We start from the raw sequence: 14,227 nt of genomic DNA on the forward strand, positions 1-14,227 counted from the left end.
TTGCTACGAGTTTTGTATGTCGGCCCGAGTCATATTCATGCTCTAGCAGTGAAGATTTTGGCATACCCGGATAATTTGGTGTTTTGTCTCTTGGCTGATGTTTTATGTTGGAAAGTTGTCGTGTTTTAATAAGATTGTTCATGCTTTTGATCCAGAGAGAACCGGTTGCTTGCTTTTCCGGTGGGGAGGGGGGCTTCGGATTAATGTGAAATGCAGAGATCAGTTGAAGCATTTCTGCGAAGAAAAGATGCGCATTGTTATTCTCTTCAAAGGAAAGCCTTGAATAAGCTGTCACTGTTCCTCCTGGTCCCCTTTTGGTGGCTGGTTTTCGCTTCAGGCACTGACATCAATCTTGGCAATGCTCTCGGAGGTAAGCATATTTTCACATTGTTTCTGGTGATGCTTGTGGGGGTGACAAGTTTCTCTTGTTAGTCGAGATCATCTGACTTTATATGGTTAAAGATGGCTTTATGTCAAACATTTGATGCTTTAAGATTGGCATTTGGTTAAAAATTTAATTGCTTGATGCAGGATTAGACACATCAGAGATTCCGGATGGTAAAGTTTGCTTGCCTGAATTTGGGCCAGGATTGCTGATGACATTTTCTTTGGTACCTGAAAGTCATTGTGCTGTTATTTGTCATGATTTCCGTGGTAAGAGTGCTCATTGTGAAGGTGTTGGGTCAAATGTACTTGACAGTCAAATAGAGTCTAAACAAGAGCATAGAAATTTTGCTGCAACTTCTGAAGAGCAGATTGAAGTTAAGAATTCGGGTGTCCAAGATGGTTTGGGCAAAGATGCACGAAAGGGTGATAGGGTGGCACGTGATGAACCACCAAAATTCGATGAATTTAAACATAAGGCTATTGCTCCTAGAGAAAAGACTATGGGTGGCCAAACTGGAAGCATTATGCATAGGGTTGAGCCGGGTGGGGCTGAGTATGATTATGCGTCTGCCTCCAAGGGAGCTAAGGTCTTGGCCTTCAACAAGGAGGCAAAGGGAGCATCGAACATTTTGGGCAAGGATATGGACAAGTATCTGCTCAATCCATGTTCAGCTGAAGAGAAATTTGTGATAATAGAACTTTCTGAAGAGACTTTAGTTTATACTGTTGAAATAGCCAACTTCGAGCACCATTCATCCAATGTGAAGGACTTCCTGGTACTGGGTAGTCTGGTTTATCCAGCAAAGACATGGGTCAATCTTGGCCAGTTCACTGCTAAAAATGTTAAACAATCTCAGAGATTTAGATTATCGGAGCCAAAGTGGGTGCGATATCTCAAGTTAGATTTACTTAGCCACTATGGTTCAGAGTTTTACTGTACTCTAAGCACCGTGAGAGTTTATGGTGTTGATGCTGTTGAGCGCATGCTAGAGGATTTGATCTCTGTCCAAGATGATATATTTACTTCAGACGAGTCAGGAGATGAAAAGTCGATCTTCTCCCAACCAGTGCCCTCTCAAACCGATGGGGATCATCAGAATCAATTTACAGAATCTGCCTCAGGAGCTGCACACAAAGATTCTAAGCAGAAGCTTGATGTTTCGAAGAGTAATTCAGACGATCAAATAAGTGATATTCAACCACAGCCAGTAGGAAGATTGCCTGGGGACAGTGTTCTTAAGATATTGATGCAGAAGGTGCGGTCACTGGACATAAACTTATCCATTCTGGAGCGGTACTTGGAAGAGTTAAATTTTAAGTATGGGGATCTATTCAAAGAAGTGGATGAAGAAATTGCAGAGAACACCTTGCTGTTGGAGAAGATAAGATTGGACATAACGGATCTTCTTGACAACAAGGGTGCTATTGTACGTACAATATCTGTTAGTGCTCTCTTGGAGTCTTATATGAGGTGTGTAATATTTGACATGGTTTCTGGGGTTCTTTCAGGTTAAAGATTTATCTGATTTGGTTCTTTGGAAGTCACTTGTTTCCACACAAATTGATATTCTGAACAGCGAAAATGCAATTCTCAGGTAGTTCTCAGTCTGAGACTAGCTCAATGGTAATAGTCATGTTCTGCTGCATGTTTCAAGCTTCTGTTTTGACATTGGCACATGGGTTGGCATCAGTTAACATGCATGTACGCACTGCTTAAACACATGACCTTTCCTCCAATCATCCATCTGCCATTGTTCCTGCATGGGGTCTGTATACATCTTTTACTTGTTGTCAGTGCCTGCCTTTTTAAGCTGATTTAGGACTTCTGGTTATCCTAGAATTTTATTGTTCAATCATTGTGCTTAAATGTGATTCTTTTTCAATTTTGTTCGGTCTAAAGTTACATTATGTGCAATATATATATATATAAAATGAAAGTTTGTAATATTTTAACTAGGATTGTAATTTCACTAGCCATGCTGGTTAAGATGAATTGAGAAGATACTGTCTAGGAAAGACAAAGGTGGAAGATTGATTGGAAGATGGATACTGATGCAAGCTATGGTTGGATGGGCAAGGCAATGTTGGCATTCTCGGTCCATGTGCTGAAAATCCCAACCAACCAAAACTGTTCGCTCATTAAAATACCGTGTTCAGTACCAAGCTCTTAGTTTTTACAAAAATAATGGTTTTGTTTCGAATATCAGCATCCTTCACCCTGTACATAGTTTATGAAATATTCAATTGCAGTGAGCCAACCATTGAAAAATAGATTCTCTATCTGATATACTTATTGAATTGGCATATAGCAAACACTAGTGTATTGTATACTGCACAACTTGTGAAACAAACATGAAGTTGATGAAGATGATGTGGCATATTAAAACTTTTGCGTCATGTGGATGACATTTTGCTGTTTACTGATAATAGGATAAATGCTATTTGCAGATCAGAAATGGAAACGATCCTGGATACTCAGGAACACATGGAAAACAAGGGTATTCTTGTGCTTCTTCTAACCTTGATATGCGGTTTCTTATCAGCTATTAAGCTTATTGTAGATTTGACTGTAAATATGTTTAGTGGAAAGCAGAAATTTGTGATGTTTCCTCACTCTAGGTCGTCTTGGATTTTCTTGCTGTTGTATTGTGCCCTTGTAGGAATCATTCTTTTGTTGTGATTATGTTGAGATCTGTCTCACCTGAAGATTGATTCCTAGTAGATTGAAGATAGTGAAAATATTGTAGTTTGTGCGATGATTATCGTATCAAAGGTTGAAGATTTCCGCTTGTAATTAGGAATTTATTGGATGGTCGTTCTGATCATGTTCATGGTTCCTTCATGTGACCAAACATATCATGCCAGTTGGTGATATCACAAGTTAGAGCCATCTCTTCACCTTAAAGTCCGTTCACCTAAACTTTCCATGTCATAGAAAGAAATTTGACTGTCCAATTGAAGATCCTGTTCTAGGCTTGGATACAAAAACCGAATCCTCTCTATTTTTCTTTCTTGATTCAATGTGAGCGAAGATGGAAAGCACCTTGTTATTGGGGGTGAGAAGTTGCATGCTGTATAATGTTGAGAATTTGAAGAGATAGTTTGTCAATTTTAGTTAATCGATTACTTGTGACGCGGTTCCCCTTGGAGGCGATTTGGCTGCACTGGTTTGAGACATCATGTATATATAGAGGTATAGAGAAGTATATTTGAGAAGAAAGTTTTCTATTTTGATCAAGACAATTCGTGGAGGATTTTGGACTATCTCCATATCTCAGAGAAGTTATAGGGGTCAGGTGCATGTAAAACCTTTGCACGTCTTCTTTGCTCGTCTTTCGATGAGCCCAGAAAGGCCTAGACCATCTTTTCACCGCATCTCCTTTTGGTCTTTAAATGAGCTATGTGAATGGAAATCACCAGCTTCATGCCATAGTGGATTGGCAATTAATCCATTTGCATGGAGATTAATTTCGGTTAACAAACATTGGTATGAGTTGGCAATCCATCCAAACAAGCTTGAAAAGTCTCCATGAGATGCTTATAGCAAATAACTGAAACAAGCAAGTAAATAATTATACAGACCGTGTGCAGAGAAAGCAGCGATGAGGCTAAATGCAGCAGTTGAGTGCAGTGAACACCCTTAAATTTAAGAACAGCACAGAAATGAAAAGCCGTCTGCAATGTTGGCCAAATGTTGCAGCACAAATATAAGCTGGCCAGTGGCCAGGTATATAGAAGATGCGAATCCTTTCATGTATGAAGGAACTTATATCGTCTATACAAAAGGAAAGAGAAATTAACTCTCAAAGTATAAAGAGGTAAATGACAAAAAAAAAGAGAGAGAAAAGGCTGAATTGGTGTTTTTCGACTCACTCAAAACGATTATTCTTCATGCGTGCAATAACAGCCTCACGGATAAAATTTATCCACACCTGAAAATGTACATAAGACTGGATAAGGTGTCTGAATGGTTGATCTGTATTCTAATTGCAAAACCAGCTTCCACTTCTGTTGCTAAGTCACTCTTGTAATCCTGTTGGAAAACTCTCGCTCATAGGAAACCAAGGTGCCTCCGACGAAGTTAATTTCATCCTGATCTCAATCAACCACTACCAAAGTGATGTCCATTCAAAATCTTTTGTGTGGCTTGATATGAGGATAAAGTCCCAAAATGTGCTCTGGCATGAAGTCATGACGCGTCAAAATTCCAACAATTGGAGGCCTCTGCAAAGATTAGAGAGATTACTGTGAGTTTTTGTTCATATAAGCATATCACTAGCTGTTTGATATTTTTCTTTGCAAAATTAGCAATAGAAATAGAGCAACAAAAACTGGTGAGACATGGTTTGTAGCATGAGTGAAGAAATGATTGTTTCACCATGGAGATATGACCACTTAGAGATGACAAGCACCTTGCCTGGTTAAAACTAAACAAAAGCAGCCACTTTCCAATTTCAGTAAGCGAGACTAAGATAATTCACCAACAAGCATAAAAATCCTAAATGTCATTCTATATTGGAAAATATGACAGACCAAACTTCGTGAGTTAAAGACCTCTTAAACAGTAAAGTTATTAGAAAAGAAAAGGTTATATGGATCTTACCCCCTGACTCTTCGGTACCACACACATGTGCCTCAGACCAAGTTGACGAAAGAGTATCGCAGCTTTGGCAAGCGACATCGTCTCAACCACCGTGTACGGTGATGCATTTGTAATGGGGTGGAGATCAATGTACATTTCCATATCTTCATCATCAATATCTAAATCCTCCAACTTGATCCCCTTTCCAGACCCTGGCTTGGCAAAATCAAAAGCGGCATACTTTTGTAAGATCTCTTCTCCACTAATCACCCTTTCACTTGAAAAATTCTTCCCCTTGAGCAGCACAAGCAAATGAGACCTCAAAACAATTCCGCAAAGTTCTGCAGATTCTGAGAAAGGTGGTTCGTCTATCACAGGAAACCCATTATGGCCAGTAGTCCTTAAAGCATGCAATATGGTCCCTACCTTCTCAATGCCTGAGAACATAATTAATGGTCCAGTAACCACATCGCGTGCAACCAGTTGCCTCATATAAGGTTCTGCATGGGCCTCCATGTAAGGCAAGCCTTTAAGTTTAACTATTTGATCATAAACACCTTTGTTGAAACTATCTGCCACTGTTTTGGAGACAAGAAGAACCAGCATAACAAGGGGAAGAAGCAAGAGGTCATTTGTGAGCTCAAGCAATATAATGCAAAGTGAGACAGTCATTCTCATTGTGCCACCGAGGAATGATGCAGCACCAAGGAGGGCATAGAGACCTGTGTCAAGTTGCGAGACAGATTCGAAAAGTCTCCCAACAAGACGACCATAACAGGCACCAGCAAGTATAACAGGAATAAAAAGACCAGAAGGAATTGCGATGCCATAAGTTATGATGCCAAGAAAGTAGACGGCACCAAAGAAAATAAACAGACTAGATATATTAAATTCTTTTGTTGTGCCAGTGCTGAATAGGTTGCGGATAGCATCGTCATAGGTATTCAAAAAGAGGGAAGCAAGATCATTGTAGTAGCCTGATGAGCACTGGAAGCTCTCATAGTTGCCAGATTCTCCAACAGTTGGACAGCTTACTGACAGATCGGTAGGGCAGGCTTTGCACTGGGCAAGCCATGGAAGGCCAAAAGAACAGCACGAAGTCAAGAGGGCAATGGTGATAACAAGCAAGATCTTGAAAGAAGCACCTCGCCTGCAGTAGTCATAACACCGTATAGGATATTAAACATCACTTTCTCTGTATTGTAGAACCCTCTAGTCACTGTTGCCTAGAATGCCTTACTGTACGAGAGAAATTTCTTACTGTACGTACCTAGGGAGCTAATACATAAGCAAAGAAAACCAAACAAGTTAAATAAACATGAGCTTTCTCTGTATTATAGAGCCCTCTAGTCATTGTTACCGAAAATCCCTTTCTGTAAAGAGAGAGAACTTTTACAGTATGTTCCTAGGGGGTTAATAAATAAGCAAAACAAACCAAACAAGTTTGATAGGACTTACTCATTAATGTTGCTGTAAATTCGTAGGACCTTGTCTATAAGAAAATTGTAGAGACTCCCCAAGATGCCTCCAATCACTCCTAAGATTATAACTCCTATTATATCTGCACCAGAATATGATGCCTGGGCTGAACTGACATCGTACATTATAAGACCACCTTGGCCAAATAGCCCACATTTTCCTGTAGAACAGTACTCTATGAAAGCTCTTAAAACTATAGCAACCACCGCTGTTGTGAAAAATGTTCTCCAAAGAAGAGCACTTCGCCACCTGAACAAAAAACAAAAAGGACGCACATCAGAAACTTCTAGTAGTCACAGCATTGACCATTTGATGAAAGAATCTGCTCGATCTATCTAAAGATATACAGTAATTCATGCAACTATAGGTTTTCTAGCTTATAGGTGAGGGCAAGCCCCTACATTCCATGTTATCCATTCATCCAATTAGCAACCTAATTGAGCATATAATGGTCAAACCACAATTTTTTTTTTTTTTGGGGGGGGGGGTTGGGGTTGTGGGATGTCAAGCAAAGATTCAAAGAGCACATTAAAATATCCGATCATGTAAATTGTGCATCATGAATTCAACCACATACTGAGATATGGTAAGGCAGTATAATTTGCTCGGTGTTAGCCGCATGGCTGCATCAGTAAAGCTCAATACTTGGTTCAGTTGATGTGGAGACACGTATAAGAAGAGCATTTTGCAAAATGAGATGCTTAATCTATATAGGAAGAAAATAGGGAAGCGGAAAGATTGAGTAGACTTCAAATGTATATAGCAAGAAAATATGGGTTGAATCATTTGAATGCCATCACATGAGATTCTCCACACACTTCCCCATAGTAGCATATTTAGAATAAGCACCGAAAGAAATGACAGATGAAAATTCAACTATGATCTTTAACACAAAGTATTTATCATCAAGTTCTTGTACTAAACATCAAAGATATTGTTGACCGATAAGAAAAATAATTTTACTTGAGGCACCTGCAGGATAAAAAAAGTAGAATGATATCATTGAAGAGTTCTCCTATGCATGAATTTTTAAGTTCCGTGTAAAAATGCAATGCAAATCTCGCAAAAGCCTAGCCAAAAGAAAATCTCGCTATCGCAGACTTCTAGGGTTCCCAACAATAACTCATCTGGTCATTAGCAAGAAGCTGCTGAGAGAGAGAGAGAGAGAGAGAGAGAGAGAGAGAGAGAGACCATGAAGCTGCCTCTTCGAGGGCAAAGAGGACACCGCCAACTGGAGCACGAAATGCAGCTGCCACACCAGCAGCAGCTCCACAAGTAATCAGATCTCGCCTATCTCGGTCATTTTTGAAGTATCTCAACCATTTCCAAGTCAAATGATATCTGCGAGAACCCCCTTGTCCAAGTAAAGAGGCTATACAAGCACCTGTATGCACCATAGGCCCTTCTTTACCCACGACAAACCCAGCAGAGACACCGAGGACGGAGCCAAATATCTGACAAATTGTTAATAGGTGTCAAACTGGAGGATAGATTGTCATAAAAAACAACATGATGACAGAAAAATGCAGTGCAGTGCTTGTCACTAAACCATAATAGGGTGGGTGCATACTTTCCTGGCTATTCAAGATCGCACAATAAGCTCGTGTTGCTCTCCGATATGTCCAGTGAACAGGGTCAAACTGATATCATAGTGAGGAAGGACATGCAGAAAGTTGTGGACAGACTACTACACAGATATTTTCCATCAAGAGAGTAAGTGACCAAGTGAAAAATAATATGCAAAGCATATTGACGTGTTCTGAGCAATCAGTATTCCTTCTATAGCTTATTTTGGATATCAACTATGAGAGTCTGTTTTTACTCCTATCACTCTAATTGATGCCGTGAAACCAGTACATGATATTGTCTTCATTCTGATGCCAGACAAAAACATACCAGTAAAGATACTGAACAGCTACCAAAGAAAGACGGAAAAAGTATCATAAATAACAATCATATTCTGCATATATCCATCTCGTTGCATTCGCCTATTTGAAAAAGTCCAGTTTGGAATAAGCAGATGAAGACTTCCATTATGCAAGACAAGTATTACTTCTTAGTTCTTACCTTTACGAAAAGGGTACTAGGAGCTAAGATGGAATATGCATCGATGCCATTGAGGTAGGCTTTAACCTCAGGAATACCAGAACCTGCAGCAGCTGGAGCAATGAAAGCACAAAGGGCACCGGCAGCTGTTGCCAACACCACATTACAACCGGCATATGCTGCAAAAGCCGCAAAATATCTGCACTGAAACCAGTATCACATCACACTTGGTAAAGGAGGGAGCAAATACACATACTAAGGCACCAACACCTGCGCGCACCATAGAAATGCGCATCCGCCCACAAGCATATGCACACACGGAAAACAAATTAGTCGGTCAGAGTAAAGAGATTCAAGCAAATTAATGCTACAAAAAATCTTGCAACATATAAAAGCAGGCAGACCCAAGGTACCATGGTTAACACTTCATGTTTAGATACATACTCAGAGAGATAATAAAGATGCAACCCCCACCCCGAGAAGAAAGAAAGAAAAACGAGAATAGAGATGCACAAAAAGAGCGCAAGAAAAACATGCTCACCTCTCCTTAGACATGAGATCAGTAGTTAGTAGCAGCTTGTACCCAGCTATATTCTCGACTGCAATATTGTTGAAGAAGCCAACTAATCCAGTAACTAGACCTATGATAAGTGCAAAGGCCCATTTGAGCAGAATGTACTGAAATATTTGAATTTTCTTCCTTGACCTCCAGTCCTGGTTAAATAACTCGTTTTCAACAATCCTGTCATTAGGAAAAAAGAGAAGCAATATAGCTGAGGAGTGGATTTCAGTATTTTGGAATTTTTGCCAACCACATTTCCAAAAAGATCATTGCAGAGAAATCAAACCTAAACTTTCGCCATTTAAAGTTTCACACCCTAATTTCCAACATTCATCGTGGGAACCACAACATAAATGCAGCATCTATTATCTCCCTCATACAAGAATGGAGTTTCGCATGCAGTTATAGTCAATAATTGCAATCATGGTAAGTAGAGAAACAACATGGTGACCTCAAAAGTTCTCGGAACACAAGAATACTCGCGCATGCACATGCAAGGACACAAGAATAAGTAGTGTCACCTTTCTCTCACTTGACTTTTACTGTTTCTTGACCTCCTGTCTTTCTCGCATTCAATATTTTGTCTGTGCATATATTATGTGCAAGGTAAGACATGCAAGTCCATTTCTTTTAGGCTTGAGTCCTGAATTTATTTATTATTTTCGTTAAAGCCTTCTACAATTGGACACTGCTCGAATGCAATGCGATAGATTTTGAATTCCTTTTGAAAATTTGATTGCTCGCAAGTCAATAACAGAGATTTAGAAATGTGCTTCTAATGAAGATTTCTCTAGATCCAAGTTTGCACAGAGTCTGAGCCTCGTTTTCTAAATCTTACTATACCACCGTTACAATTTAATTGAGCCGATTTGGTCTGGCGTATATTGAGTATTTCAGTGTCAAGCTTGAGCACAAAATATAAGGTTCGATGAAGCTTGAGTCAAATCTCGAGCATCGAACTCCAAAGTTGACTCAAGTTCAAGTAGCGAGCTTTGTCAACTCGAGTCATCTTGTTTACGTCCTTAGAGGCAAGCCACCTATCATAATCCGGACCGAGCGATCGGGTAATATGAATGACCCGAAAAAGGACAGGAATGAACATAACAGACACGCGAGTGCGACGAGAACGTATAAAGGAGAAACAGCATACTCGTAGTCAAGGCTCTCGATGGGGCAAACATTGGAGCCGACGATGGCAATCTGGGAGGTGGTATTGACCCTTTTGACGAGAAGAAGCTCCCTGAAGGTCATGTTCTTCTCCGATATCCCGGACCAGTACCTCTCGATCTCCTTCCCATCCAGCAGCCCCTCATTCTCAACATCGCGCTCATCTTCGCCATTGTTCGCACGGTTCTCCCGGTCCATAGTCCCCTCAAACCAATGTCCGGATTCTTTCTCTGGCAAAGCGTGCGTGCAGTGACTTCGACCTGCATAACCAAATGATTCAGCCCACGAATGAAATCCACCGATTCCCACGAGCTATGATCCCGGCTTTTCCAAATAAAGAAGACATATCAAGAAGGGTCCACTGCCATTTCGAGAAGGCAAGACGGGAACTTTCCAAGCGAGAGGCGATCACGATCAGCAAATTTGCTCAATCCACGCTCTATTCGGACATGGGTCGAGAAGACCCAGATGCATAAGCAAAGCAGGGAGGGGGGGAGGGAGCATGACAAAAAAAACCGGAACAAGAAAAACAAACAGGAAGGAGGAGATACCCACCTGGACCACTCGATCAGCAGACCCAGCAGAGGACGGGAATGAGCAGAAGAGAGTTAAGGAGCAGGACCCGTATCAGCACATTCAGCGCACGCCAAGCTGAGCTGGTTGACTCCTGCCCGAAAGTCTGCGTCAGGACAACAACAGAAGCAAGCCAAAGCAAAGCTGCTTTTCCTTCTGCTATGGAGAGAGAGAGAGACAGAGAGAGAGAAGGAGATATCACGTTATTAATGAGTCCTCTGCAAATCCATGGTGTTTCGTCAGAAGGTGATGATGCAGATGCAGATGCAGATGCAGACAGAAGAGAGAGAGAGAGACTGAACGGCAAATGGCAAAGGGATGCGTGGAGAGACGTGATTGGGATCCGGATGGTCGGGAAAATCCAATTTATATTTAACAATTTCCCCTATTTTATTTTTCTCTCATTATTACACAAATTATTGGACATCCTAATCCTTATCAAAAATCATACATTGATTCAAGAAATCCCTGCATTTTAGGGTTGAGCGGTTTCGATCCGGTCCAATTCAACCCAAGAATCAGGAACCAGAATAAGAGGACCGGTTCCCAGTTTCTAGGATCGGGGATCGGACCGGCTAGTCTTGGGACCGTAGACCGGACCGGATCAGACTGATGGTTCGGTCCGGTCCGGTCCAATCCGATTCCAATGGGATAAATATTAAATATTATCTGTGAACCGGGAACCGATTGCTCCGTTCTTTCCTTTGTAGTTTTGATTTGATCCCATAAGGCCATGGAAAAAATTGAAAAAATATATATAATATATAAAAAAAAAATTGAGCAATCGGTTCCAATGGGATCAATATTAAATATTTTTCATATATATTTATTAAATATTATATATATGAAAAAATTAGAAAAATATATATTTATCGGTCCGGTCCCCACCCTAGAACCGGAAATCGGACCGCTCGGAAACCGGTTCCACTTTTAAGAACCGGGAACCGGATCGATATTCTCGAGAACCGGACCAAACCGATCGGTCCGGTCCAGTCCGATCCGGTCCCGGTTTGGGAGGTCCATCTTGTTCACCCCTACTACATTTTGTGTTTAATCATTCCCTTCATCCGATCCTCATATTCTCTTGCTGCATTTATGCTCTTGCCCAACTTAAAATCTTGAGGGAGATTACGAAAGTGTTGCTAATAGGAGAAAGTTCATTTATTTCTTAAATTTGCAACTTCGACCTATCCTTTGACTTCTTTTTAACCGTCCGATTTAATTTGCGCGAAATTTTCAATCATGAGAAGTTGACGTGATGAGTTTCCAATGTGCAATGAGAAAACAAAATCAAAAGTGAGTAGGATAAATATCGAATCGCCCTTTCGATGTCCAAAGTGAGGAGAGACGGAGAACTTTCTTTGAAAATCGATAGAGCATTAATTAGGGCCTGCATCATTTGACTTACTCCAAGCAAACAATTTAATCGAAACTTTCTTTTTTCTGAAGTTATAAATACGTTATTCTAACTTGAAAATCGCGAATATTGATTTGTGAGTTTAAATAACATAATAAATTCATCCACATGGATCTTTCGATAGTCGAGTGATTCGCCGATTATTTTTTTTTTTTGTTGGAGCAAAATTCGCCGATTTCTTGAAAATGAAATATTGCACTCTAGAAGGCCAAAAAGGTATAGACTTTTGAAGTCTAAATAAAAAGAATAAATATCATGGATTTAGCTTTGCAAGTAGTGGACACAAAATAAGTATTGAAACAAAAGGGCTCCCTTGATTATATAACTAAAGGGACACAGGAAAATAGTTGGTTTTTTTATTATTAATATTAAAAATGAAAAAAATAAAAAATAAAAAAATTGGTCCACTACTACTAGTCTATAGTTAGAAGTTAGAACCAGATGGCGTAATCGTACACGAAAAGCAAAATCACTTATATTATAATCTCCCGGTTCTTGGCGTGTGATTTATCTAATTTCCACATGGCACCAATCCACCGCCCATCGTTTTCCCATTCCACCCAATGACGTCAAGCCACGTGGAATTGAATGGCGGCTGCCTCGACCTTAGCACGTTTCTCGAGACCACCGTGATTGTGTGTTCTCTTTCTAGAACCCAAAGATGAGACGCAATATGGGCTCACGGGGAAGAAACAATCGAAAACTCAAATCATGTTCCCACATCCCCTTTTTAGGAAAATGTCCCAAAATCATGCGATAATCATAGGCAACATGACACATTTTACGGTATTCGTGATTGACCCTCGAATCTTGAATGAAAAAAAATGACTTTTTTAATAATTTTCCCCGTTGAATGAAAACCGTAGCCAAAGGATCGTGCAATAATCATAGGCAATGTTGTAAAAGCCATGATTCTCGAGCACTGCTGGCACATCAGTGTGAGCACAGAACATATATATATATAAGAAGAATGAGATGGACAATCAAGAATAGGGACATCACGGAAACTTATCATCGTTTCTATATAATTTGGGTTTGTCTTCTACTTGCTTGGGGGGGGGGGGGGGGGGGGAGCAATAATTGATACAGGCCAAAGGGGTCACTATTTGCTTCACAGCCCCCTCTGCATTATACTAATCCCAAAGGAGATATGAAGTGAAGAAGCCGTGCAAAGAAAAACCCACAAAGAATCAAGATTTCACATTCTTTTTTTAAACATTGGAATACATGAACTCCCGCAGTCATGCATGACAGAGAGTGAGGGGGAGAGAGGAAATGTGACAATTCATTCATAGTTTGATTGTTCACATCACATGGAATGGATGATCCCCCAGAAAGGGAAATTGGGGAAGGAGGGGAGGCCATGACCAAGTTTTCCCCTTGACATGGGGACAGGAACGATGCGAGCCACTCGTGCTGCATGGCCCACGCTCGCCAGCTGCCGCGACCCCTGCATAAACGTGGATCGCTCTTCCTTTTTGTCCGCATGTTTCTCAATTTTTGTTCTGTCGTGATTGGGTTGCGTGTCATCGAGGATTTCAAATCGTGGACCCAGAAGATTTCTTATTAAGAGCGATTAATCTGGAGACAACTTCTTCCAGGGAAAGTTGTCCTTTTTAGTCCATAAACAAAGTAATTAATAACGCCCGGATTTAGCAGCCTTGGCTTTTGGTCAAAAGCAGGCAGTTTTGTCCAGTTGGGTGTCTGCCACGTAGCCGAGTTAAGTCAGTGATCCCATGTTAAAATATTCTTGATCAGTCATTATGTGCAGCTTATTACAACTCAAAGATTGATTAGATGGAGAAACGTATTTTTTTTTGTTTTATTTCCCCATCTTACCCTGGTCTTTCGATTTTTATTGCAAGGTTCGATCTTACGAATGTTGGTAAAACAAAACCATCCTCGAGGCAAATGCCGCGAGAATAACGTAACATTGCCATTATCTCTGGAATTGTTATTGTCCAACCAATTAATATGGAATTTCCTGATAATATGCACTTCAACTTCAATGTGA

The 14,227-nt window shown here is 40.4% G+C and overlaps 2 protein-coding genes across 5 annotated transcripts; one reads left to right on the forward strand and one right to left on the reverse strand.

The window, feature by feature from the left end:
- The first annotated feature begins 210 nt into the window (after positions 1-210).
- On the forward strand, positions 211-3,181 carry LOC115689651 (SUN domain-containing protein 4-like). 4 transcript variants are annotated; one of them, XM_030615774.2, is made up of 4 exons: positions 211-370; positions 532-1,814; positions 1,897-1,982; positions 2,836-3,181. In XM_030615774.2, the coding sequence occupies exons 1-4, from the start codon at positions 211-213 to the stop codon at positions 3,065-3,067; spliced, it is 1,761 nt and encodes a 586-aa protein (XP_030471634.2). In that variant the 3' UTR covers positions 3,068-3,181. The 4 variants fall into 4 exon arrangements, with proteins under 4 accessions (XP_030471634.2, XP_056168123.1, XP_056168122.1 ...); XM_056312148.1 differs by lacking the exon at positions 2,836-3,181 and adding an exon at positions 2,345-2,780; XM_056312147.1 differs by lacking the exon at positions 1,897-1,982 and having other exon boundaries at positions 532-1,858.
- Positions 3,182-4,047: 866 nt separating this feature from the next.
- Positions 4,048-10,987, reverse strand: LOC115689649 (chloride channel protein CLC-c-like). The gene is made up of 8 exons (XM_030615771.2): positions 10,779-10,987; positions 10,207-10,483; positions 9,036-9,236; positions 8,516-8,693; positions 7,640-7,902; positions 6,428-6,697; positions 4,991-6,119; positions 4,048-4,611 (listed from the first exon to the last, which is right to left on the reverse strand). Exons 2-8 carry the CDS (start codon positions 10,419-10,421, stop codon positions 4,516-4,518), a joined length of 2,352 nt encoding a protein of 783 aa, XP_030471631.1. The 5' UTR covers positions 10,422-10,483; positions 10,779-10,987; the 3' UTR covers positions 4,048-4,515.
- Positions 10,988-14,227: the final 3,240 nt, after the last annotated feature.

The sequence above is a fragment of the Syzygium oleosum genome, unplaced genomic scaffold, assembly GCF_021117445.2.
Source record: "Syzygium oleosum isolate NSW1041296 unplaced genomic scaffold, Sole_v2.1 Sole_v2.06, whole genome shotgun sequence".
Lineage (NCBI taxonomy): Eukaryota > Viridiplantae > Streptophyta > Magnoliopsida > Myrtales > Myrtaceae > Syzygium > Syzygium oleosum.

Excerpts from the sequence above, each read along its gene's own strand:
- LOC115689651 (XM_030615774.2), top strand. The coding sequence starts at position 211 with ATGCAGAGATCAGTTGAAGCATTTCTGCGAAGAAAAGATGCGCATTGT. Across the intron at positions 371-531 it reads TCTTGGCAATGCTCTCGGAG|GATTAGACACATCAGAGATT; the intron begins GTAAGCATATTT and ends TGCTTGATGCAG. Across the intron at positions 1,815-1,896 it reads TTGACAACAAGGGTGCTATT|GTTAAAGATTTATCTGATTT; the intron begins GTACGTACAATA and ends GGGTTCTTTCAG.
- LOC115689649 (XM_030615771.2), bottom strand. The coding sequence starts at position 10,421 with ATGGACCGGGAGAACCGTGCGAACAATGGCGAAGATGAGCGCGATGTT. Across the intron at positions 7,903-8,515 it reads CTAGTACCCTTTTCGTAAAG|ATATTTGGCTCCGTCCTCGG; the intron begins GTAAGAACTAAG and ends ACAATTTGTCAG. Across the intron at positions 6,120-6,427 it reads ATTTACAGCAACATTAATGA|GCGAGGTGCTTCTTTCAAGA; the intron begins GTAAGTCCTATC and ends TGACTACTGCAG.